This window comes from Fukomys damarensis, unplaced genomic scaffold (genome assembly GCF_012274545.1).
Source record: "Fukomys damarensis isolate Sample0158 unplaced genomic scaffold, DMR_v1.0_HiC HiC_scaffold_7, whole genome shotgun sequence".
Classification (NCBI taxonomy): Eukaryota; Metazoa; Chordata; class Mammalia; order Rodentia; family Bathyergidae; genus Fukomys; species Fukomys damarensis.
Genome location: NW_022900919.1, coordinates 33,101,008 through 33,124,345, shown reverse-complemented (window position 1 = coordinate 33,124,345; position 23,338 = coordinate 33,101,008). Strand labels below are relative to the sequence as shown.

Genomic DNA, 23,338 nt, shown 5'->3' with positions numbered 1-23,338 from the left:
TGGATCAAAATTTATTATTTAGAAATGGAGGATAAGAATTGTATATACTTACGTGTAATTGTATTTCTTAGAAAAGTTATTTATTTTGGTTATTTTTTGTTTTGCTAAACCATAAACCTTCTCAAGTAAAACTGTTGGACCAGTTTACTACAGTAAAAAATATGTTTGGAAAGTATTAGCACTAAAGAAATTCATGATCTTGCAAAATGTTTTCTCTATATTCATGTGTCATCAAGTCTATACAGTTTTGAGTTTAATTTTATGTAACTACAACATACTCTGATGAAAGTTTTCATCTGCCTTGTAATCACCATTTATATGAAGTGCAGGTACAGCTCCACCTAGTGGCTTAAAAAACAATTTAAAACTTTTTCTTGGGGGGGGGTTTGTTTTTTTTTTTGAGACAGGGTCTCACTATGTAGTTGAGACTGAGTTGGAACTCACTATGTAGCCCAGGATGGTTTTGAACTCACAGTGATTCTCCTGCCTCAGCCTCCCAAATGATGGTATTACAGGTGTGCACCACCATGCCCAGCTTAAACTTATTTTTTCTACATATACTGTAAATCTTTTATTTTTCTATATGTACTATAGTTCTTTTATTTTTTGATTTAATTCTTAAATAACAAAAATGGCATAATTTGAAGGTCAAACAGACCTTCGGTACCATTTATGTGGAATGTAACATCTCAAAAAGAAAGCAAGACTTACTAATTCAGAGTAATGAAAGAGAACTCTAAATCAATTTATCATGACATGTTTTGCAAAAACTGTAACAATTATTTTCAAGAATATAAATGTTAATATACACACAACAGGCCACTTCTGATAGACTCTAATCTGTTTGTAACCTGTTTGAACCATAAATGATAAAAGTGTCAACTTTAGTCCTATTACTATATTACTATATTCAGGATTCTGAATTAATGACATGAATTTATGAGATTTAGTTTCAAACTCTACAGTGACTCAATACCAGTCCTTCTCAGGAGCATCTTCAGGAATGCTTAATAACTCCACTGGTCCCTGAACTTGCTCTTCCTTCATCCTCTCCTTTCCAAACTCCGAAGGATATATCTAAACACACAACAAAATAAGACATATATAATTTAAACATTTCTTTTCATACATCACGCAGACCTGTCTCATGGTCAGGAGCTCTTTCAAGAGTCACAACTTCAGTCAAATATAGTATCTCCTCCACACAAAATAGTAAACAACGTGATTTGGGAATTCAAAAGAAAAAATAAGAAAAGCAAAATAAGTTTAGCACAAGGAAGTCTGAGTGTAAACACAGATAAGAACAGATGCTGGATGAAACAGATTACATGAATTATATTAAAGAAACTACAGAAATGCATAAATATAATGAACAAACCAATTTTATAACATCCAATTTACCCCTAATTGACATTATTTATCCAATGCTTTCTTTTTAAAGAAATTCTTCGAATAGCAAAGAACAAAACTGATGATAGTCTTACTGTATTGATTAGACAGTCTTGGTATCTAAAAGAGGATTAATTCACTGGGACTTGGTATTTTTAATCTTGGCTACTTTGAGAGTCAAGAAATACAATTACATTAAATTAACATGGTTCGATACTGCTGAGCTTACACATAATTTGTTAACTAATATGTAATTTTTTGAGTTGCATGAAGTATTCAATTTATCAACATGATGAATTTTTCTTACTAATGTTAAGTTTTACATAACTGGTTGTACAGAAGTTTTAAATACATGTAGTAAAATCTGTTCTTTCTTAGTTGTTTTTATTTTTCTTTTCTAGATCTAGAAGCAATTACCCATCTCCTAAAACACAGAAATTGACAAAATACACTTCTTTTTTATCCTGTCTCTGTGGTTTGATTTTTAACTTTTTCCCTTTATTCTATTCAGCCCTTTTTCTTGGGCTATTACAATGTGAAAATATAAAGCAAGTTTCCTATCCAATAATTTGTCCATTTCTTTTTTTGTTTTATTTTTTTATTTTTTTATTTTTTTGGTACCGGGGATTGAACTTGGGTCCTTGCGCTTACAAGGCAGGCCACCGAACCACTGAGCTAAATCCTCAGCCCTAATTTGTCCATTTCTCCCAACATGTTCAAGCTTATTTTGATCTAAATTAGATGAAATAGTATATCTATTTTGTCCAGTTTTATCCCATGAACTACCACAGCACTGCAAAATGTTCAGAAACTGTAAGTGGTGTGATGCTACCTTTTATATTGGCATGATTTCTCAAAAATTTATTAGCCATTTGTTTATTCTTTTAGATGATTACTATCCTTTTTCTAAAATTTCACTGAACTGGAATTCAGGTCAAAATTACAATAAAACTGTAGAACTGACATTTTAAAAAACAACACTGATCATCAGGAGCTGTTTCAGGGAGTATAATAAATACATGTGAGCTCTTCAATTAATTCTTATAGTCATCATTGGAATTAACATTATTATATTCATTTGCCAAAAGAGATTATTATGAAAGTGCCCAGATCACACAGCACTTATAAGAATCAACATTTGAACACAGATCTATCATAATGCAAAGCTTGAATTCTTTTTTTTTTTTTTTTTTTTTTCTGGTGATAATGGGGATTGAACCCAGGGCTTTGGACATGCTAGACTAGCACGCTATCTGTAAGCTATACTCCCATATCCTTGTCCTAATAAAGTGAAAATTCTTATTCATTATGCTAGCTTGAAATAAAAGGTCTCAAAATTGGTTTTTCAAATTTATTGCGTTACAATTTATTTCATATAGAACACACGTAAGGTAAATCCCAAGAACTTCATGTAGTTTTGTTGGCAGTATAACTAGGATTTTTTCCTATTTTTTAGTATATGTGTTGACAAAGTGAGCACTATGATTTTTTTCCCTAATTTGTTAATGCTAGTAAGAGGTTACGAAATTTTTTTTTTAGTAGTTAGCCTATACCTTGTCCTTTATTCAGTTTGTGTTTTTATGTTTTCAAGGTGGACACAATCAGAAAACCCATCAATAAGTATTTTATCCCCTTCTATTATACCTCTTTTATCAGTTTTATACTTAATTGTAGGACAATTTCCAGATTATTTTCTTTAAAAGGAAAACTAGTTAGCTTTGAGTCATTAAAATAAAAGTTAGATTTAACTTCAGAAACATCTCCTTCAAAATGAAATAATTCTCACCTTTACAGAAAATATAACACCTCCTTTAGGCTTAAATGAGTTGAACAGAGCCAGTAAATCTTTTGCCTTTAATCGATCCCAGTCCATGTTGCAAACTGCTAGTCGATGTGTAACCTGGGAAAGTAAAGGAATTAAAAATTATAAAATCTATGTAATTTTCAATGCTTGAAAAATAAAGATTCAAAAACCAACAGTAAACTATAACAGATAAGCACTTTCATTTGGTTTTCTGTTCCTGAAGCAGAAAGTGTTAAGATGACTTTTAAACTACTGTTTATTAAGCCAACTATTCTGCCACCCATGCATGAGTGAGGAAGTTATACTGCCCTATAGCATTTCCCTAAGGTACAATAGGAAAAGAAATATAAAGTACTAGCTGAAGTTCTAAAACATTTGAGTGTCTGATTTATATAGAATGTCCTTGTTGGCTCAGACATCTTCTAACCTATATAAACACAGTAAATATGAAGAAACTTTAAACAGAATCATTAAGAATATTACTCCCAGAGGCTAAGGATGTGGCTCAGTGGTAGAGCACTTGCTTAACAGGCATGATATCCTTCCTGGGTTCAATCCCTAACACTGTCCTTTCAAATAAATAAATAAAAGTAAAAAAACTTTACTGGTAACAGTATTATTTTTTTGTTTTGGCAGTGTTGGAGATCAGACACAGGACGTCTTGCATGCTAGGCAAGTACTCAACCACTGAGCAATATACACCTTTAGCCCTTTCCCAATCTTACCACCCATAAAAGCTGATTGCACTACATTAACAAGTAATCTTGAAAACGTTACCTCATCAGCCCGAGGTGCATCTTTATCTAATTCTCTCCAAGCATGCTCAAAACCAGGTTCTTCTGGAAATAAATCTGCCAAATCGTCTTCATCTTCAGAACTAGTTTCTATATTTCCTTTACCCCTTGCAAGATCCGGGCCACTGTCACTTTCATCATCTGCACTATCTTCATCTTCACTTCCAGCTGAAGCTCTAGCACCACCTGTGATTTCATTTTCAGATTCCTCATCACTTCCTATTTCATCAGCACTGTCTGAATCTTCCTCCAGAACATCTTTGTCAGACACGTTACCATCACTATCTCTTGAAATTATGACTGGAACCACTGAAAAAATGTTAGAGGAACATACATGCTGAATTAAACTGAATCTAAAATATTATGACAATAAATCCAGAAGAGATGTAACTTCTATGATACAGAATAAAGGAAAGTATAAACTCAGTAACTGGTGACAAGGGCATTTAATATGGGAAATGCGAATTTTGGAAGTGCCAAAGATGAAAGTATAGGCTTCATGAGCCAGCAGGCTAGATGAACAGGCAACACTGGAAAATAACTGGTTTACAGTATTTGGTGAGGGAAGACAAGTTCACTTTTGAATTCAAAGTGCCTTTCAGTTATCTCAAGAGAAAACATCTATAAAGCTGATGGCTTTAGTACGATACAGATCAAAGAAATGTGAGCTGAAGAAAACTTGACTCATTTGTATGTAATTGACAACAGTAGCTGTGATATGAATGTCACCTATAGACATAAATAGTAATTGTGACTTTTCTGCTAATTAATGAACTGTTAGGGTTAGTAATATGAGTGTAAGATTGCTTTTGTTTAAACAGGATTTTTCTGTTTAGTCTTCACAATCCCAATCATATCTTCTACCTACTGTATGTGTGTGTGTATCCTATACATTTTATTTTAGTTGGTGCTTGTTTCCTCTACCTTTGGAGAATTAAAAAGCAAATTTAAAAGTTCAAGGCTTAGAATGAAACTTAGTTCTTATTCTATCCTTTTATTATATTTATTCACTGGCCAAATATTTCTTGACTATTACATACAAAGAATTAAGTTAGGTGGAATTGAGTTAGGTGGAAGATAATTTGTAACATGATTCAATGCCTTTGATGAATTCACAAAAATAAGTTATTTATTGATTTATGATTGAGCTCTAAGCACCAGATAGATGTTTCAGTTTGCAGATAAGTGTATAAATTATAAGCAAAGAGTCTCACAGATACTATTTGACTCAAGACTACTTGACCAGCTCAGCTAGTGGCGCATACCTGTAATCCCAGCACTTAGGAGGCTGAGATAGAATTGCTGTGCATTCAAGGCCAGCCTGAAATGTATAGTGAGATTCTATCTCAAAAAACAAAACAAAACAAGAAACAACAAAAAAGACTAATTAGACAAAAGAGCATCTTGTCAGGAGGAAAAGTAGAAAATGCCTTTTATTTTAGTACAATAAAGCAGGAATGTGAAAAGGCCAAAAGACATAATTATAATTTCTGTACAAAGGATCAGAAAAGCCAACAGCAAAAGAAAATTATGAGATAAGCAGAATTTACTTTTAAGCAACATATTTAAAATTATCACCTTAATAAGAACCAAGATACATCATGTAAAGGTACAAGTTCCCAATGACAAATGTAACTGTATTGTATACCTAAAATGTACCAATAAACTTAATGAAAAAAAAAAATCACCTTGTTCACCCAGCTCTACCTAGTGTTGCAGTATTTTCCAAGTATCAATCATTATACCATCTTAATTTTTTTGTAAGTTACTGATATTTTTCAGTAAATTTTAAAAAATACTAGTTATATCCTAAATAGATCTGAAATCATAGAAATGAAGTGGTAGTTATATTTTTTCAAGATGTTGAAATAATACATACCTATTAATATAAAAAGTTTAAGAATCACCTAAAATCTTACATATAACAATGGTATATATAGCATACTTTGGATTGTATCACAAACTGATGCATCGCAGATCAAAGAAATTATTTTAATAGTTCTGACAACATCAACTACATTCAGGGTATTTATTCACTGAAATAAAATGGGATTAAAATAACTGCCTCTATTTCTAGACTGTAGTACCCTAGAAGTTATTTTAAACCTTGCTACTTATCCAACTATTTAAAAAAAACTGCTTTACCATTTTTTCTTCCCTGACCATAAACATAATAAATGCTGACTGAAAAAAAAAAACAAGAAAATATGGTTTAATGAAGAAAATAGACTAGTAATTTTTCGTTCAGAGATAACGACATGATTACTTTGGTACATAATTTAATTTTATTTTCTATGATTTAGCAAATAAATTTTTTTAAAGCAGCTGGTCTTATAATTTTTGGTATTTTGTAACCTATTTTAAAACCTTCATATATCATATATGTTCAGATGTACTGCAACATATTTAATAAATACCTTAATGATTTAGGCTACAATTATTAAATTAAAAAATAATGCTCCAATACATTCTTTGCACACATTTTCAATCATTTATTTAAAATAAATTCTTAGGAGTGTAAATGCTGGAATAAAGTTTTTAATAATGAGAAGTATCAAACTGTACCTGATCATATTATTTTTACTTTATAGCACTTAAAAAGTCCCTTGCACAGAGTATTTGATGGAATGACTGATGAATAAGAGAGCTATGTATGGAGTTATTTAATGCCTAACAAACGTCTTTTCTAGTCTGTGGCAAATATAAATTAGACAGGGTAGAAAATTCAGAAGGCATGAGTTATATATATAGTACTAGCTCTGAGGGTCCTTGTACATAGCACTTTCATTTTATAAAATTATTAAGAAAGTTAAATTGGAAAAGATACATAAAGATTCTATAAAATCACTCCAAAGGATTCCATGTTACACTAATCCAGTGATTTAACTCAAGTGGAACTTCAAGGATGCTAGAACAACTTACTTCACAAATCAATGTCAATAAACACTGCAGCTAATGCCAGTCTGATCTTATTTTCTAATTTCAGTAACTAGATTCCTATGCCTTTTCTCCAGATGGATCTTATAAAGTTTGCTGCCTAGTTCCACAACAAATGAAATGGGATCCCACCTCCAATTTCCTAGTCTCTCCTATCTAGAATTCTGTCCGCAGCTTGATACTTTCTACCTTCCCAATGTCAACTCTCTCTGACATTTCTTAAAACCTCTCTGGGTCCTAGAATCACAGCCAGCCTGTCTGGCTCATCTGACCTATTTTTAGTTATATCAACAATGAAACATCAACCTTCAAAATTTCCTGCTGCTAGAGGTAATGCAAAATTTTAATAAATAACTTAGTTAACATATAAACACAAACTAGAGCCAAGTGTTTCTTAGTTCTAAAGAGTTATTCTTAGCTCTATTACTTATTCACTTCTTCAAGACCTATTATCTAACCAAATGGTACTACTAGATTCTCTTCTGAAGATGCCCAATCACAACTTGGCTCAAAAAGTTCTTCCCATGTAGAATGCTTCTATTTACAGTTAACTTTTTCCAACTGCAATCAAAATACTGCTTCCCTTAGGAATCTTTCTGATTCCATACATCTTTAGTAACCCCTTCTGAACTTCATATTTCTCTATTACACACTTTATAGTACTATTATTCGATTGTGTATTACAGTTCTTTCTTTCACCTGAAATCTACTCTAACATGGTACATAGTAGCCACGTGGCAATTTAGCATTTGAAATATGGCTCATCCAACCTGAGCCTGGTATGAAAACATCATTTATTTTTAAAATAATGACTGCATATTGAAACAAATTACTTTTGAAAAATTTATGGTTTTTGAAATATTTAATTACAATTAATGTCAACTGTTTTTTACTTTTTAGCATGGCTACTAGAAAACCCAAAATTATATATTTCTATTGGACTGTTCTATTTTCTATTTTATTTTTTTCTTTTTATTATTGGTATAATCACATTCATTACTGGGATCCTGTACCTTCACATGACAGTTCTTGGTTCTCATTTTTTCCCCTTGTTCCTGCCCTCCCTTCACCCCCTCCTCCCCTCCCCATTTACAAACTCTTTATTTCCATTTTTTTCATATTTTTTGGACTGTTCTATTTTAGACCAGGGCCACTGTAAACAGCTTAGCAGACTGTTACTCTACAAAGGGTCAAGGACTAAAATCAAACCCATACTCTACTGATTAAACCATGCACCTAACAAAGCTGCATCTGCTTAGGGGAAAAGAATGTTATTTCACTCGTAAGTGTCATCCTCTAACCAAACTATGAACTCTAGGAAGCTCTGTGTTCAGAAGGTATGCCTCTAATTTGCATAAAGTGATCCTGTAATCTGGGAATAGCCCTGAGTTGGAGGATCATGGCTTACTCATGTTCTATCTACACATAATGGCTGAATAAATTAATGAGTATCCAACTCTACCTTCTTCAGACACACCTCTTGTCATGTGGTTACATTTACTACTATACTTATAGATTATAGCTCTTACAACTGCCCACAAATCAACATTGACTAAAATTTTTGTCTTCTAGCACCAAATACAAATCACTGCTTACTTTCTTTTCATAGCTTTATATTTCTAAAGTATTTAACCATTCCCAACATTCTATATAAATAATTATCATTTACTTTTTCAAAAGACCAGTATAAAAATAATTATTCTAACCCCACAGTATCCCTAACCAACCTGATTGCTTTTCTCTTTTTGTCTTAGAACAATTGATCTTGGTAGATTTCACAATTTTAGAGGTGTGTGGGTCTGTCTTTAGTTTTCTTTTGGGAAAAGAGTCACTATCATGTTCAACAATGCTTTTTTTCTCTTTTGTACTTTTTTCTGTAAGTTCTTTGCTGTCCTTTCGACTTATTTCTGAATCTATCTTCTTAGAACTTTTCATTTCCTGAATTCTTTCAGAATTATCTAAATCATTTTTATTTCCAGGATACTTCTGATTCATTTTCTTGGTTTCTTTCTTTTTTTCAATTATATTTTTTGAATCTATTTCTTTTTTTTGCTGGTGGTTTTTCTTCTTTATTTTCTGTTGATTCAATGGTTTGCTATCTTCATCAGATAGATCAGAATCAGAATCTGAAAGGTCATAGAAACGTTTCAAGTCCTCAGTAGTGCTGTGGTTGATAGGGCGACCTCTTTTATCAACTGCATAGTTCAATTTGAACTTTTTGTCATGAAACATGGCTCGAAATCTCTTGTCAATTTTGACTTTTCGATCCTTTTCTGGCATTTCCCAGAATCTGGGGTCCTTTGAAACCCGTCTAAACCGCTGGTCATTCATTATCTCTTGTTTGGATGACATTTTTAAAGGCTTGCTGAAGAAATATTCAAAGAAACCTAATACTAAAAAGTAAAACAAACATTACAATCAAACTTTAATATAATTAAAAAATTTTAAAAACATTAATTCATAACATACTCTTAATTTTAAGGCAACCTAAGCAGAATCCCAGGGTTTTATGGAGTGCAACAAATGTGTACTAGCCCATTGCACTTAGAATGTCTTTATTTCTAGACGTGTTATCTGTAAATCCTATGTTATAAGCTAATTTAATTAAAAGATTCCCAAGCCTCAGTTGGTCTCACTTGTTTCTTTATATTCTAGTCCCATTCTGTTCTCTTTATCTCCTTCTCAGAACAGCTTTACTTCTACATAGTATCCTAACTAAACAGGCCAAAATTAAATCAGCCCTAACTCAGATTCTTCTCTAAACGTTATTACCCCTCAAGAACCACGTAAAGTCTCACTCCACTTACTGAATATCACTTCTTTTCCATAGTCTCTTATTCTGGAAGTGACTAAGGAACAAACAAGCAGATCCTCCAAAAATATATTTTTGAAAAAAATATAAATAAATTAGTCTCTGATGGTTTAGCCTCTCTGGATTTGAACTGTGCAAAAACCGAACTTAACTGCCGAGACCAAAAACAGACTGATCAAGCAACGCATCGTTGCTTTATTTAAAAAAACAAAGGCTGACTAAAGCTGTTGTTTTCCTTGTATTTGAAAAAAAATACAGTGTTCAGAAAATATCAAATGTTTCACTGGTGCATTTACAAATTTTAGATCTAATACGGCACTTAACTCTGAACAGCTTTAGAACGTAGTAAGCACTCATCCAACTACCGTAGTAGAGATAATGCACATAAATATTTAAAACGAACGCGCCAGATCAACTTCGGACGTAGAGTAGGCGGCCCCATCACAGTGCAGAACTATGTTCGCATTCCGACGATACGACCCACCCTCAAACGGGGAGAACCTTAAATTGGCCCCTAAACAAGGCTCTCCTTACCACCCAATCCTCACAGGTAAGCTATTGGGCTGAAGCTAGCTGAGAAGCAATCCTGAAAAGAACTAAAGAAGTCTGAAGAAAGACTCCAGAAAGGGAAAGAAGGGGTGCGCCCTCACAAATCCAAAGTAAACCGTGCCAGAAATTGCTTCTGCCGATGTACAGTTTCCAAGACCAGGCCTACTCACCGTCTCAGATCTCTCTCAGCCTCACGTGGAACTCAAACCCACAATCCTCTGCGTGACGCTCTGCCGCAACGGTATGAGAACAGGGCCAAATTACTTCCACCACGCTCCTTTTTACGTACCTCTGTCGCTCTGTATTTGTCGTAACCGCGCGGCGCAGGCGCACGAGGAAGTGCACCAATAAATGGTCCCACAGCTGGAAATGCTGAGACCTGGTGTACTGTGGCGTCGATGGCTGAGGCCTCGCACCACCAAGGTCGGAGCAGAGAAACTTGGTTGTCGAGAGGTGGCTTCCGGCGTCCCTCCCCTAGGCAGCACGTCTCCTGGAGTCCTAAATATCTTCGATCGGGTTTTGAAGAGGAAACAGAAAAACTGGGCGGCCCAGCAGCCCGAGCTAATGAGATTTGACTACCTGAGAGAGGAGGTGAGACCGCGGGACAGTGGAGGAGAGTGGCACGGATCTTTAGGTTCGCAAGTTCTAATTAGGCTCAGGCCGTCCCGGCCTTGTCACGTGATCTTGAGTGGCAGCCTTGAGTCTCCGAACCTTTGCTGTTACCTAGAAAGGCTGTGCTCCTCGCGTGCTGTTCATTGATTCGCATACACCGAGCATTGATTGGGTTGTAACTGGCCAGGACAAAGTTAGACTGTCTTGCTTATAGGCTTTCATTGTCGGAGGGAAGGTTAGAAAGGTATAAACAAGAAGGGTAATTTCAGCTATAGAAGAGTTGGGAAATTAAGTCTATAAATAGGTTGCTATGGTCAAGGACGGCCGCTCACACTTAGGAATTAGGAAGGTTGTGATGGAGTCTGCTAGGCAAAAGGAATGACAAACGCGAAGTCCCCGAGGCAGAAACGACCTTGTGGTAGCCTTTAGTGAAGCTCCAATGAGGAAGAGGGTGAGAAAGGAGGCTAGAAGGGGCCAGGTTATTAGGGCCTTAACAGGGTAAAGACTGGATTTTCTTCTGTGTTCCATTCAGTATGGTAACTGGTGGCCATACGTGGCTGTTGAGCCTTTGAAATGTGGCTAGTCCCATTGAAACGTGTTGTCAAGTATGAAATACATAACGGATTCGGTGACTTACTCTACTCTGATAAAGAATGTGAAATACCTCATTCATAGTTGTGTTGAAAAAATGAAAAATAATGGAAACAAAATCTTTGTAGATAGGGAGGGAGGGGTTGAAGGGAGGGAAGGGGAATGGGGAAAAAATAAGAACCAAGGTTGATTGTGTAAAGGTACAAATTTCCAACGATCAATGTCATTCTATTGTATACATTAAATGTACCAATAAAATTAATTAAAATAGTTCTATTGATTACATGAAACTGTTTTGATACTGGATTACATTATATTGATGTTAAATTTTCTTGTTGCTTTTTTAATAACATTGCCTGTGGAAAACTTAAAATTACTTATGTGTCATTCTGGAACAATACTGTTGTATAGGAGTGTGATACTCTTGGATGGTTATAAGCGTGGATCTTATTTATGTTTTAGGAAAGTTAAATTAAGACCTCCTGATCTGTCTGTGCAGGGTTGAAAGACCTCTTCCTCCCTGCCTCGGTAGACTAGAGATTGCCTTTCTACTCTGAGGACACACAGTGCTTAGCTTGGGTATCAGATATTTCATTAGGGGTAGGAGAAAATTGGAATTGAGTATGATGCATTCTTTCATGCTAAAACAACAAACATTTACTCAGTTGCTACTTTGAGCAGAGTTCTATACAAAGCCCTGGTCAGAGCAGATAATTGACAAGTGTCAGTTTTCAGAAAGCATTAGATGAGACAGCTGCTCAGAGGCTGATGAAGTCTGTTACATAGATAGAAAGTCAACTGTCAGGAAATTTTGTGTATTCCGTGTGTAAGGCACAGTGCACAAAGTACACTGTTCCTGCCAGTTACTAGTTCCTCCTAAAGAGCAGATACTTAGGTGATGTCCATTCCTTAGATTGGCATGTGCGTGGAGGGCATTGTTCTAGTCCCTTTTCCTCTCCAAGAAAAGTATCTGGATTACTACGCTGAAGACTCACCAGTATGCAGAACTAGAATAATGAGATGATATCTGACATTTCTTTTTATAAGGGACAAAAGAGATTGATATTAGGAATGAAGTACAAATGGCCTGTTCTGAGCAAAAACTTCTGCTCTACCTCCTCCTTTTGCCTGTATTCCCCCCAAAAGTAAATACACCTATGTTCTGAACTTTCATGTATTAATAGAAACTGAAATGTTTATGAGGGAATGAATAGAATGTGGGGGAGCATTAGACTCCCACATCTTTATTACTGCCAGATGAAGCTAGCTCAGTAAAAGGTGGTACTAAGCCTTCTGACTATTTTTACATTGGGCTGGGATGAGGACTACATTTCAGATTTTTTAATTTCTAATTTGTATATGTCACTTGAGAAGTTTGGTAACTAAGAGTAATGTAAATTTTGTTTTTATCAAGTGATTACTTGTATTATCTAATAAGTCTTAACTAATTTTTCACTCCTGTATACTTCCTATTAATCTGTGAGGATAATAAGGTGCTTGATTTTTTCTTGTTACTTTTCTTGTGAGGAATGTTAAAGCCGAATATTTAATCTTGATTTCATGAAATTGACTTCATTATGTTTCCTGGTATATTTTATTATGTTTCTATTTGAGAGTTGAAATTTGCTGTCGTGAAATAGAAAAATGGATAAAGGGAAATACTTATCATGTTGAAGCATAAGTAATTTATGGATTGCTGCATACTGAAAAAGAGTGTTTCTTCTTTGTTAAACCCATTCAACATATTTATATCATTGTTTTTTGTAATCTTTCAGGTTGGAAGTCAGATTGCAGACCGGGTATATGACATAGCAAGGTAAGTGATGGTTAACACAATAAAGTATTAAAATAGCTGGGATTACAGATGTACACCCCATGCCTGGCTAATACAATCAACTTTTGAATGAAGACTTGAGCTTTAAACATTGACAGAGTGTGATATCTGTTATGGCAGAACCTGGAGGTATTTATTTGTAGGATTGGCAATTTGAGTCACACTGTATGTCTCTTTATTGTCTGGGAGAGCAAGAGCAAATGTTCTTTTTATCATTGTTGCCTTAAAGGGAAAAGAAAAAAGTATGGAAGCATGACTTGTAGATCTTTTCAAGTCTGAACAACTGACCCATTTGATTTGGCTAAAAGCCATTAATGGAAAGATTGCTCCAAAAACAGATAAAAAGTTGACTTTACATAAATTTTTAAGATTTACTAAACTTAGGTATCTTAGCCACTTTCCTCATTGCTGGGACAAAATATCTGACGCCTGCAACTTTAAGAAGGAGAGGTTTAATTTGAATGTTTTAGAAGTTTCAGTTTTTTCATGGTTGCTAGCATGATAAACAGCCTGGTGTGAGGAAAGCTGGTCACCTCAGGGCAGCCAGGAAAGGGAGGAGCCAGGGAGGCAGATGTCCTTCCACTTCACACCCCAATAACTTGCTTCTTCAAATCAGGCCCCACCTTCCAGTACCAACCCAGTTCTAGCATCAGTAGTCCAATTACCTTCCACAAACCTTGCCTCTGAACACATGAAGTTTTGTGGGGACAACCACAAATAAATGCTAACACTAGATTTAAAAGTTTTAACTAAAACTATAACAAAAAATTTGTATCGTCTCAAGTAAAGGAGACTACCTAAATTTGTTTCTCTATCAAGATAGATGAGTCTTTGGCCTTTTGGTCTTAAGAACTATTAATATTAGAAGTTTATGGCAATTTTATAATTTATAATAATTATTCAAGTATGAAATCTTGATGGATTTATTGGTTTGTATATTAGGCATAATGAGAGATTTATAGATTGAAATTTATGGCCATGTAGTGGGAACTACAGTCAAATAAGGTATTTATAGTAGAATTATTTAGTGATATTAGCAAATCTCTTTTTCTGTGTGTTCTTTTATTTAAAAAACATCCATTGAATTAGACCAAGATGGGATGAATTTATTACATTGTCCTGTTAAAAAGGGAAATTTTGTAAAAACACATGCTCCTTTAACTGTATCTTAGATACGTTTTTGCAACTTTAAAAAGAGTTTTGGAATAAACTAATTTTATAGGGTATAATTTTAAGATCAACAAAAAAAGAAAAAATAACAAACTGTAATCATTTGCTTGAATTATAGATCATTTGTGATTTTAGTAAAGGAAACATTAAGTTTTGCAAATCAGTTTGAATTTTATAAACTTTTTATGTCAAAGCACTGAGCAAAACACTGACAAATCTATGGAAAGACCTGTGGTTATGGCTAAAAGCATGTTTTAATAATTAAATATTTGCAGTTAAATTATTAAAAACACTATGTATATATCCTTCCATTAATATTGTAGTATTAGAGCAGTTTATATTGTTAAAACTGATCTTCTGTTAACTTTAAAACAACTAACTACAGATTTTTAAATGTCTTATTTGTGTAATCTGAGACTCATTTAACACTACTATAATCAGTACTAATAACAACTAATTTTTGCTGAACATTTTTTTTTGTACTAAATACTTTAAATGTACTTCCTACACCAACTTGAGGGAGGTAGTTATCTTTTCCATATAGATGAGACAACTGAGACCTACCAGAGTTAATCATTTGTCTTTAGTCACAGGACTAGTAAATTGCAGGCCCAAACTTTGAATTTATGTCTTTCTAATTAAAAAATCTGTATATTCGACCTTGCCACATGGGCTGTGTTCATTATCAAGCTGAAAACTAGCTATTTGTTACAATGGGTTCTCCAACTATGTCCTGGTGATTTGTAATTTTAATATCCACTTTTAAGAAAAATTGAACAGGGGCTCTTTTTGTTCCAGTTTTTCAGGAAGATGTTCTTAGTAGATAAAGCTTTAACTGTTTTGTCTTAAATTTTCTTAAGCCCATGGCCTACAATTAGACATTTATACTGATTTAGTATGATGTGTATTTAGAGGAGACAACATAGTATGGAGAGTAATAGTTCTGGATCAAGATTGAAACCAACTGAGTCCATGTATAGATTGCTGCTTAGTACTTCAAGTGTTTGGCTTGACTTTCTTAGCCATGGATTCCTGGAACTTGTAGTACAGTGCTTAGAACCTGATAGGCTTGTTAGTAAATGTTTCCTATTATTTAGGTTTTTTTTAAGTTTACCATGCTAATAACTCATGCTATTCTACCTGAAGATTTCTAAGTGCTCTGCGTCACCAAATTTGAGAGATAATTGCTAAATCCCTGATAAGTATGCCAGTTCATTTCATGTTATTATATTTAGTCTTCTTTCATTCTTTGCCTGAATATATTTTTGGATTAAAATATTTTCATTGAATCTGTTCTTAAATCTATATTGTGAAGTCACCTTGTAGAAAGAGTTCTTTATGTGGTTCTGTGAATAAATGACCAGATCAGAAAGACTTTTATGCTCTCTGGTAGATAGAGTTTGTAGGTGAGGCAGAAAAGATGATATTTGTGTTTGTGTTTGAAAGTTGCATTCACTAAAATGTGTTTACTTAAGAAAATTTTTTTGTTGAATTGTTTCACAAACAGAGCATAACTTTTGTGTCTGCTTTTTAGAGATTTCCCCCTTGCTTTGGATGTTGGTTGTGGAAGAGGTTACATAGCACAACATTTGAATAAGGTATATTTATTCAATGACCTAATTTACTTTGAGAAATAAAGGTGACTGTAAGAAAAACTTTCCTTATCATTTCAGTTGCATGCGGTTTAGATTTTGATTATTATCAGAATTGCTAGTTCATTTTATTGAGGGTCTTAGTATTGAGATAGTATTTTCTTTAAATACATATGTACTTTGTTATCACTTTGTTCATTTTGAAAATTCACAATAAAAATTAGAAGCTGGTTTGTAACTTAGCAGTAGAACTCTTTTTTTTTTTTTTTGAACTTTCGTCTAGTATATGTGAGGTCCTAGTTTTAAAAAGAAATTAAAATTGTCATTTGTATAGAAAATGCGATTAAGTTAAACTACAAACACAGTAATTTTATTACTTGCTTAAAAGTCTTTATATTCAAATATAAGTAGTCTTTTTTATCATGATCAGGACTTTATTTTGCACTTTCTAATTCAGATCACAAAGATACTCATTTAGTCTTAGATTCTGTGTGTGGACACAATGATTAAGGTGGGATTTCTATATAAAATGTACTTAGATAAAAACACACACTTGGGTCAGGTTAGGGCGTTGTGGGCCTTCCACAACATTTTTATTGATAGTAGCAAATGCCATACATATGGACAGTCATTAAAGTGTAATAGGAATTAGAGGAAGAAAAAAATCAATAGGGGTTCATTTGGTCTAGGCTTCTTAAAGGCACAAACTCTGACCTTAAAACTTTAGAGAATCTGAATTGATGGTTCATTTCATTGGAAGCATGGCAGAAGGAAAGGTAAGAATGCTATGTGATATATGGGATGTGATAATAGTGATGTTTAAGGAAGACTACTCTGGCAGTGGCATGCAGGAAGGATTAAAGAAAGAGCATAGAGAATCAGACCAATTAGGAGGTTGTGTTAAAAGTGGTGCAGGCATGGGAGATAAAGGTATACCACTCATTTGAAGGCAGCAGGTATAAAAGACGTAATACATGTGAGAGGCCTAGTAGAGCTTACAAAACTGATGACTGACTGGATCAGCAAATCTAATTTGGATTTTGGAATACATCTGTAGCTCTATCTTCACCACTACCGAATTGGTCCTAGCTACTCTCACCTTATGCCTAGATTATTTCACTAGTTTTCTTTCTTGATCTCCCTGCTGCTTCCTGTGCCCATGAGAGTATTCTCATAGCACTGTAATTCTTTTAAATCATAAGTCAAATCGTTCTTAACCCTCTGTTCAAAACTATTTATTTCTCATACAATTTAGTTATGATCTAGAGTCTTAGTCTGTAAGATCCCTCAGTGATCTGGCTGTTTATGACCCTGACCTTACCTTCTTCCTGTCACTCTCCACTTTTTAGCAACCCTAACCTCCTTACTGTCTTTCACACAGGCCAGCCTTTCTTATACTTTTCCCCAAGATATCTCTGTGGCTTACCTACCTCTGTCAGATCTTTGCTTAAATGACATCTTATTAGAAATCTTGTCTCTGACTGGTTTCTGAAATAGTGCCCCTGCTCTTTACTGGCTAGTTGCTTTATTTCTTTAGTCCTCAATATATTTTTGTTTGCTATCTACCTTCTCTTACTGGACTTGCTCATTTTTGTTCATTGTTATATTCCTAGAAAACAAAATGAAGCTTTATTGAATAATTAATATGTGAATAAATGCAAGAAAACTTTAAAGTTATGACTTCAGTGACTGGGAAAAATAGGATATAGTAGTAGGACAAGGAACAAGGAATGATTTTTGTTTTAGATAAGTTGGGTTTAAAATGTCAGAGGAATAAATTAGGACTGATATCTGCAGGATAGATGGAAATGGGGAACCGGAATAGTAGTGTTGAGGTTTAAGGGCATTGACTTGAAGTTTTACACATGGGGTTCAAAATTGCAGTGCTGCCATTTTCTGTCTGTTGTATACTCTTGGGCAAGTTACCCCATTATTTCATACCTTAGTTTCTGTAAAATGTGAGCAGCAACACCTATTTCAGAAGAACGGCAGAAGGAATGAGGTAAATCTGGTACAGTAGTGGTTATGGTTCTTACTTGGAAATTGTCAGAGGTGAAGTGATAACTGTCTATGGCAACAGTATAGAAAAGAACCATCCACAGTTGTATTTAGGGGGTAAGATAATAAGGAGACTGCCAGGTATAGTAAGGTAGTGTCATCCTAGGGATGTTTTATCCTCTTTTTTTCTTTGTGGTGCTGGAAATCAAACCCAAGGCTAGGCAAGTGCTCTACCATTGAGCTACATCCTCTATCTATCTTTGGATTATAAGAGGTAGAAATCCTTTAAAGCCAAACACCAGGACATTTGCTACATAGAGGTTCTTATGGAACTGAGGGATCTGGAAGTATAGCAGGCTTCACAAGGGATGGGACTTTGAAAACTGAGTGTAAGGGTTCTCTTGGTTTACATGCTTTCTGGAATTGCATGGATATTTTATAGCTCCCTTCTTTCTGTTTCTTCCTGTTGACTCTTGCTAGTCTTCATTGGTATGTGTGGCTCTAATATAAATGCACTACACTCAGTGGAGTGATAAAGCTATCTCAGATCAGCTCATGAGAACTGAATATTAATCTCTTCCCCAATTCCATGTTCAGTGACATTGTGTTGATAGAGTGAAACCAGCTGTGGTGGAAGTATTTACACCATGAAAATTGGAAGTGGTACAATGTAGTCCCCTGCCAAGAGTCAGTTATTAAATATACGTCAGCATACCAAGTATTTCAACTCTGAAGTCTACCTGTTCTAACTCAGGGACCTTAGCCCTTCTCTTTGAATCTCTTCATTGAGATTTTCAAGTGGGAGGCAGATAATCTGATTGGCCTTATTCTTCTCAGGATGGTGTGCTGTAGCTGTCATCTGAAAGCCAACGATGCCTATCTCTGTCCAGCTGTACACCTAGCAGCGTCATCATGTTGGTAGCCTGGCATCTACCGTTGTTGTGTACTATGCCATGGAAGTTGGCAAATAGTACCCTTTTGTTTGGTTTTGAGCTTGCCCTTAAACATTTATATGCAGTTAACCTCAAATAGTCAGCAGTGACTGGATAGTGATAGGACTCTGTGATATGGTATACCCTTGCTAAGTTATTGGCAGGGAAGAGCAGATAGGAATGAACTGAGAAAGATCAGCTTTTCTAATAGAGAAGAGCAAGAATAGAAAGCACTGAAGAAATTTTAGGGGACATTAAACAGTGCTGTGCTTCAAGCCTGGGGAACTTAGTGAGACCACATGTCAAATTAAAATTTAAAAAGGTCCAGGAATTAGAGCTTATTGGTAGAGTGCACCTGGTATATGTAGTGTGCACAAGGTCAATCCACAGTACCACAAACAAAACAAACAAAAACAGCTCTGTACTTCAAGGAAGTCAAGTGAAACAGTACTGACCCTGAGCAATGAGAGCAGACTGTTGTACTCTGTTCCCACTTAGTTAGTGACCTCTAGTGACAGCTTTGGTTAAGCAGTAGAAGGAAAATGGATTACTTAGAGTTTTGGACAAGGACCTCAGTGTGTAAATTCTTGGATTATAAACCGAATAACTGGAAGGTGCTTAAAGATGAGAAATTTTCAGGATTAGGAGGTTTATGCATGCTGTAAGGTGAGAAAAAGACCAGAAGTGTTTGAAGAGTGTCAGAGTTGGTGATGGAGGGAGCGAGATCCTGAAAAGAGCCAAGTGGAACATGGTAATGTGGGACAGATAAATAGTACCCTTTCTTCTATCCATTCTTCTTGAAAGGGAGAGGGGATAGGTAAAACAAGGGAAATAAAACTTGTAAGCCCTATCCGTAAGTCTGTGTGCTAAGTCTTTCTATACTCTTTGAATGAATAAATGAAAGCAGTATACCTACACAAGGAGGACTTTTGTGGCACAAGGGTGTAAAAACTAGCTCTCAGCTTATTAAGTTATGGAAAAGTTAATGTAGAAGCCTCCACACAGTGCAGTAAAGGGTGTTAATATTCACATTTGTATTCTGTTTTATTAACTGAAGTTAGATACATTAGTTAGCTGTATATGTTTAAATCTGTGTAATTTATTATGTATTATATACCATACTAGTGTAATACAGAAAAAGACAACTTGCAGAGCTGAAAAACCAACCTATAATTAGCCCTTTCTCCTCTAGAAATTTCAACAGTTGTTTGTTTTAGTAACTATAGCTCTTATATATTTGCTTGTTTTTTGTGGCCTCTGATCAACTTTAATAATTCCTTTTCAGGAAACGATTGGAAAGTTTTTCCAAACAGACATTGCAGAAAATGCTTTGGTAGGTGGCTTTTTAACACTATTGTATTCTGGTCTCCTGGTTTGGTTTTTAGTTCTCTATTTCCTTCACAATGAAAATAGCTTTCTTTATTTCCCCCTGATTATACATATAACACACATGAAGAAAAATTATACAATGTAGGAAATAACAAAGGAAAGACTACCCCAGTCCTGCCATCCAGAGATAACCACTGTTGAAGTTTGATCTTTACCTTTGCAGACATAACTATCCCCTCTCCCAATTTGATATCAACAATATCACACTAACATCCTATTTTATTTTTTACAGGATGTCATTCCTTTCTGCCATTGTATATTGTGTATATTTTTTTAAGTGGTTACATGATATTCTAATATATGAATGGTTAGCTAAATTTCTTTTGAGAGACATTTTCATACTCTCTGCGTATTCAACACTGCAATGAATATCCTTATGTGAAGCAACTGTGTGTGCTTGATTTATTTTTCTATCTGGGATTACATTCTTGATAGTGAAATTTATGGATTCACTGATGTCCAGATTTTAGTATACATTTCTAGGCTGCCCTGAGAAAGATTGAATGAGGGTATTGTATGAAGTGCTTCCTTCTCTTTGGCATTGTGGGCAAGTCGATTTTTTTCCCCAGTACTGGGGATCGAACTTAGGATTTTGAATTTGGCAGAGGAACCCCTGAGCTAAATCCCTGGACCATTTTTTTTGTTTTGTTTTGTTTTGTTTTAATTTCTTTGTTTGCTAATTCCAACAAATAGCTATGTGTCTTGTGGCTATTGCTTTTTGGTTATTGGTATTTCTTGTTTTTTTTAAATAGTTTTATGACATACGTGTACCTTGTCCATTGGCAGTAGCTTTCACCCATTCTTATGCTACATTGCTTTTAAGAGCTTGATTTTTAGGGATGTTCTTCATCATGTGTATTATAAATATATTGCCCAGCTTGTGCGCTTACATTTCTAAATTACTTTTAGAGCATTTAGTTTGTCATCAGATATATCAGTCCATTAATTTATAGTTTCTAGTATTGAGGGTGATGTTTACTTAGGCTTTTTTCCAAAAATCTGAGAGTATAAATGTTCACCCATATTTTTATCTCGTACTTTATGGCTTTAGTTATTCTGCTGAAACATTCATCTTTCTGAGATTTGTAAGGTGCAAGGTGGATATCACAGCTAACCAGTTCTTCTGGTTGAGCTTAGGTGTCATTTAAGAAACTTCTTTTGAGTAGCTCTTATGTACCACATTTTATTATTGTTTGTTTGAATAGAAACTGCCAAATAAGTATAAAATTGATTTAAATTGAACAATTTTTGTGTTAATAATGGAGTATAAATATGCTTTTTATCTTCTATCATTAGAAAAATTCCCTAGAAACAGAAATTCCTACTGTCAGTGTTTTAGCTGATGAAGAATTCCTTCCCTTTCAAGAAAATACATTTGATCTGGTGGTTAGCAGTTTAAGGTTGGTAATCTAATCATACTTTAAAAAAATATATATGGTATAAATAGATATTTATGCTATAAAGTTTTATGGAGTAAAGAAAATAGATACCAGTATAAATTCTTAATAACTTTAAAAAAAAGTCACGGAAAGTTATTTTATAACTGGGTTTCTCTGGGAAAAAATTATGGGTCCAGGGCTTTCTTGTGGAGATAATATTACTTTTTATCCCTAACTTTCTAAAGCTTATCTGCAATAGAAGGTGTTTTCTCTCCAATAGAACTCAGTATTTTGGAATTGATACTGATAGAGGGAGGAGTTTGAGAGTTTCCTGCCTCTAGTATTCAAGTGTTAAAGTAGTCTTACCATAAAGTCATTTGGCACATAGGGCAAAGCTAGTTCTTTCTTTCAACTTTGATTCTTCTACATAGAAATATAGTCCTCAAGTTACTTCTTTTCCTTTGTGTTTTCTGCTGTGTCCCTTTACATTTATTACATGAACATGTATTATAAATATTTATTGAGTAGATTATAATATGTGAAGTCCTGAGCTAGATGCTTTGAGGGAATACAAACATGAATTCAGACAAGGTTCTATCCTCAAATAACTGAATCTAATGGAGAAAATCAAATATTCTCTGTGTTATCTTATTTTTCCTCTCTATTAGATGATTTTATTTTAAAGGTTTGTTGTGCTCCTCACATCCAGTTTATCCTGTTTGATAGCTGTGTTTAAGGTGAACAGCGTTAGAGTCTGTCCTGGACTTTGCCGCTTTTAGCACTGAAACTCTTGTATTTCCCAGAAAACCTCTTAGTCCTAAGCAAACTGGGAGACTTGGTGACCCTTGCTGTTTTCTTTAGTGAGTTTGTGATTTCTTTCTTGGCTTTATATAAATACTAAACAAATTTTACAAAGTGCCCTTGTTCCATTATGAAATGAAACATAGCTAGAGTCTTGGTCTAAAGGAAAGAGCCACGGGCTGAGTGTTAGAATATAGGTTTTAGCTTCAGCTCATCTGCTTACTATTTGCAAATAACTAATTCTGTTCCTTTCAGTTTCCTTGTGTGATGGAGATCTCCTTAGTTTCTAAATTATCTAATAATTGTTGGAAAGCATTATGATGGATAGATAGGAGCTTAACAGAGTATGGTTTAAAATGAATATTTACTTTTGTCCTTGAAGTCAGCAGAAAAGGATACCAACTCTGTTAGAAAAGAATGGCTGTACGGAGACTGAGAATATGGTTCTTGCCTTAGTGCATGACCACATTCTGGGAAAAAGTAAATAGAGTCAAAGGAAATTCAAGAGGTTTCTTAATAAGTATAGAGAACTCTGCCTTTTATCTTTCACTTCATCTTTAAAAATGATAAATATACTATACACCTATCAGAATGGCCAAAATCCAGAGCACTGATAACAATGAATACTGTCAAGGATGTGGAGCAACTCTCATTCATTGCTGGTGGAAATGCAAAGTGGTATAGGCACTTTGGAGGACAACTTTGTGATTTCCTACACATGTAGAAATACTTTTTCCATATGACCCAAAAATCAT

The 23,338-nt window shown here is 34.6% G+C and overlaps 2 protein-coding genes across 6 annotated transcripts in view; one reads left to right on the top strand and one right to left on the bottom strand.

Moving 5' to 3' along the window:
• Esf1 (ESF1 nucleolar pre-rRNA processing protein homolog) overlaps nucleotides 1-10,630 on the bottom strand; it is a 63,445-nt gene extending 52,815 nt beyond the window's left edge. The window contains exons 1-5 of one of the 3 annotated variants that reach the window (XM_010634100.3): nucleotides 10,575-10,630; nucleotides 8,652-9,317; nucleotides 3,971-4,296; nucleotides 3,176-3,289; nucleotides 977-1,077 (exon numbers count right to left, since the gene is read on the bottom strand). In XM_010634100.3, coding sequence (XP_010632402.1) covers nucleotides 977-1,077; nucleotides 3,176-3,289; nucleotides 3,971-4,296; nucleotides 8,652-9,276 — 1,166 coding nt within the window. In that variant the 5' untranslated portion in view covers nucleotides 9,277-9,317; nucleotides 10,575-10,630. The other 2 variants (XM_010634099.1, XM_019208936.2) reach the window with 2 other exon arrangements.
• Nucleotides 10,618-23,338, top strand: part of Ndufaf5 (NADH:ubiquinone oxidoreductase complex assembly factor 5) — a 36,861-nt gene continuing 24,140 nt past the window's right edge. For 2 of the 3 annotated variants that reach the window (XM_033761169.1, XM_010634098.2), the window contains exons 1-5: nucleotides 10,618-10,876; nucleotides 13,264-13,304; nucleotides 16,027-16,090; nucleotides 20,300-20,347; nucleotides 21,700-21,803. In XM_033761169.1, coding sequence (XP_033617060.1) covers nucleotides 10,637-10,876; nucleotides 13,264-13,304; nucleotides 16,027-16,090; nucleotides 20,300-20,347; nucleotides 21,700-21,803 — 497 coding nt within the window. In that variant the 5' untranslated portion in view covers nucleotides 10,618-10,636. Of the gene's footprint in view, nucleotides 10,877-13,263; nucleotides 13,305-16,026; nucleotides 16,091-20,299; nucleotides 20,348-21,699; nucleotides 21,804-23,338 lie in introns of those variants that run through there. The other variant, XM_033761170.1, reaches the window with a different exon arrangement.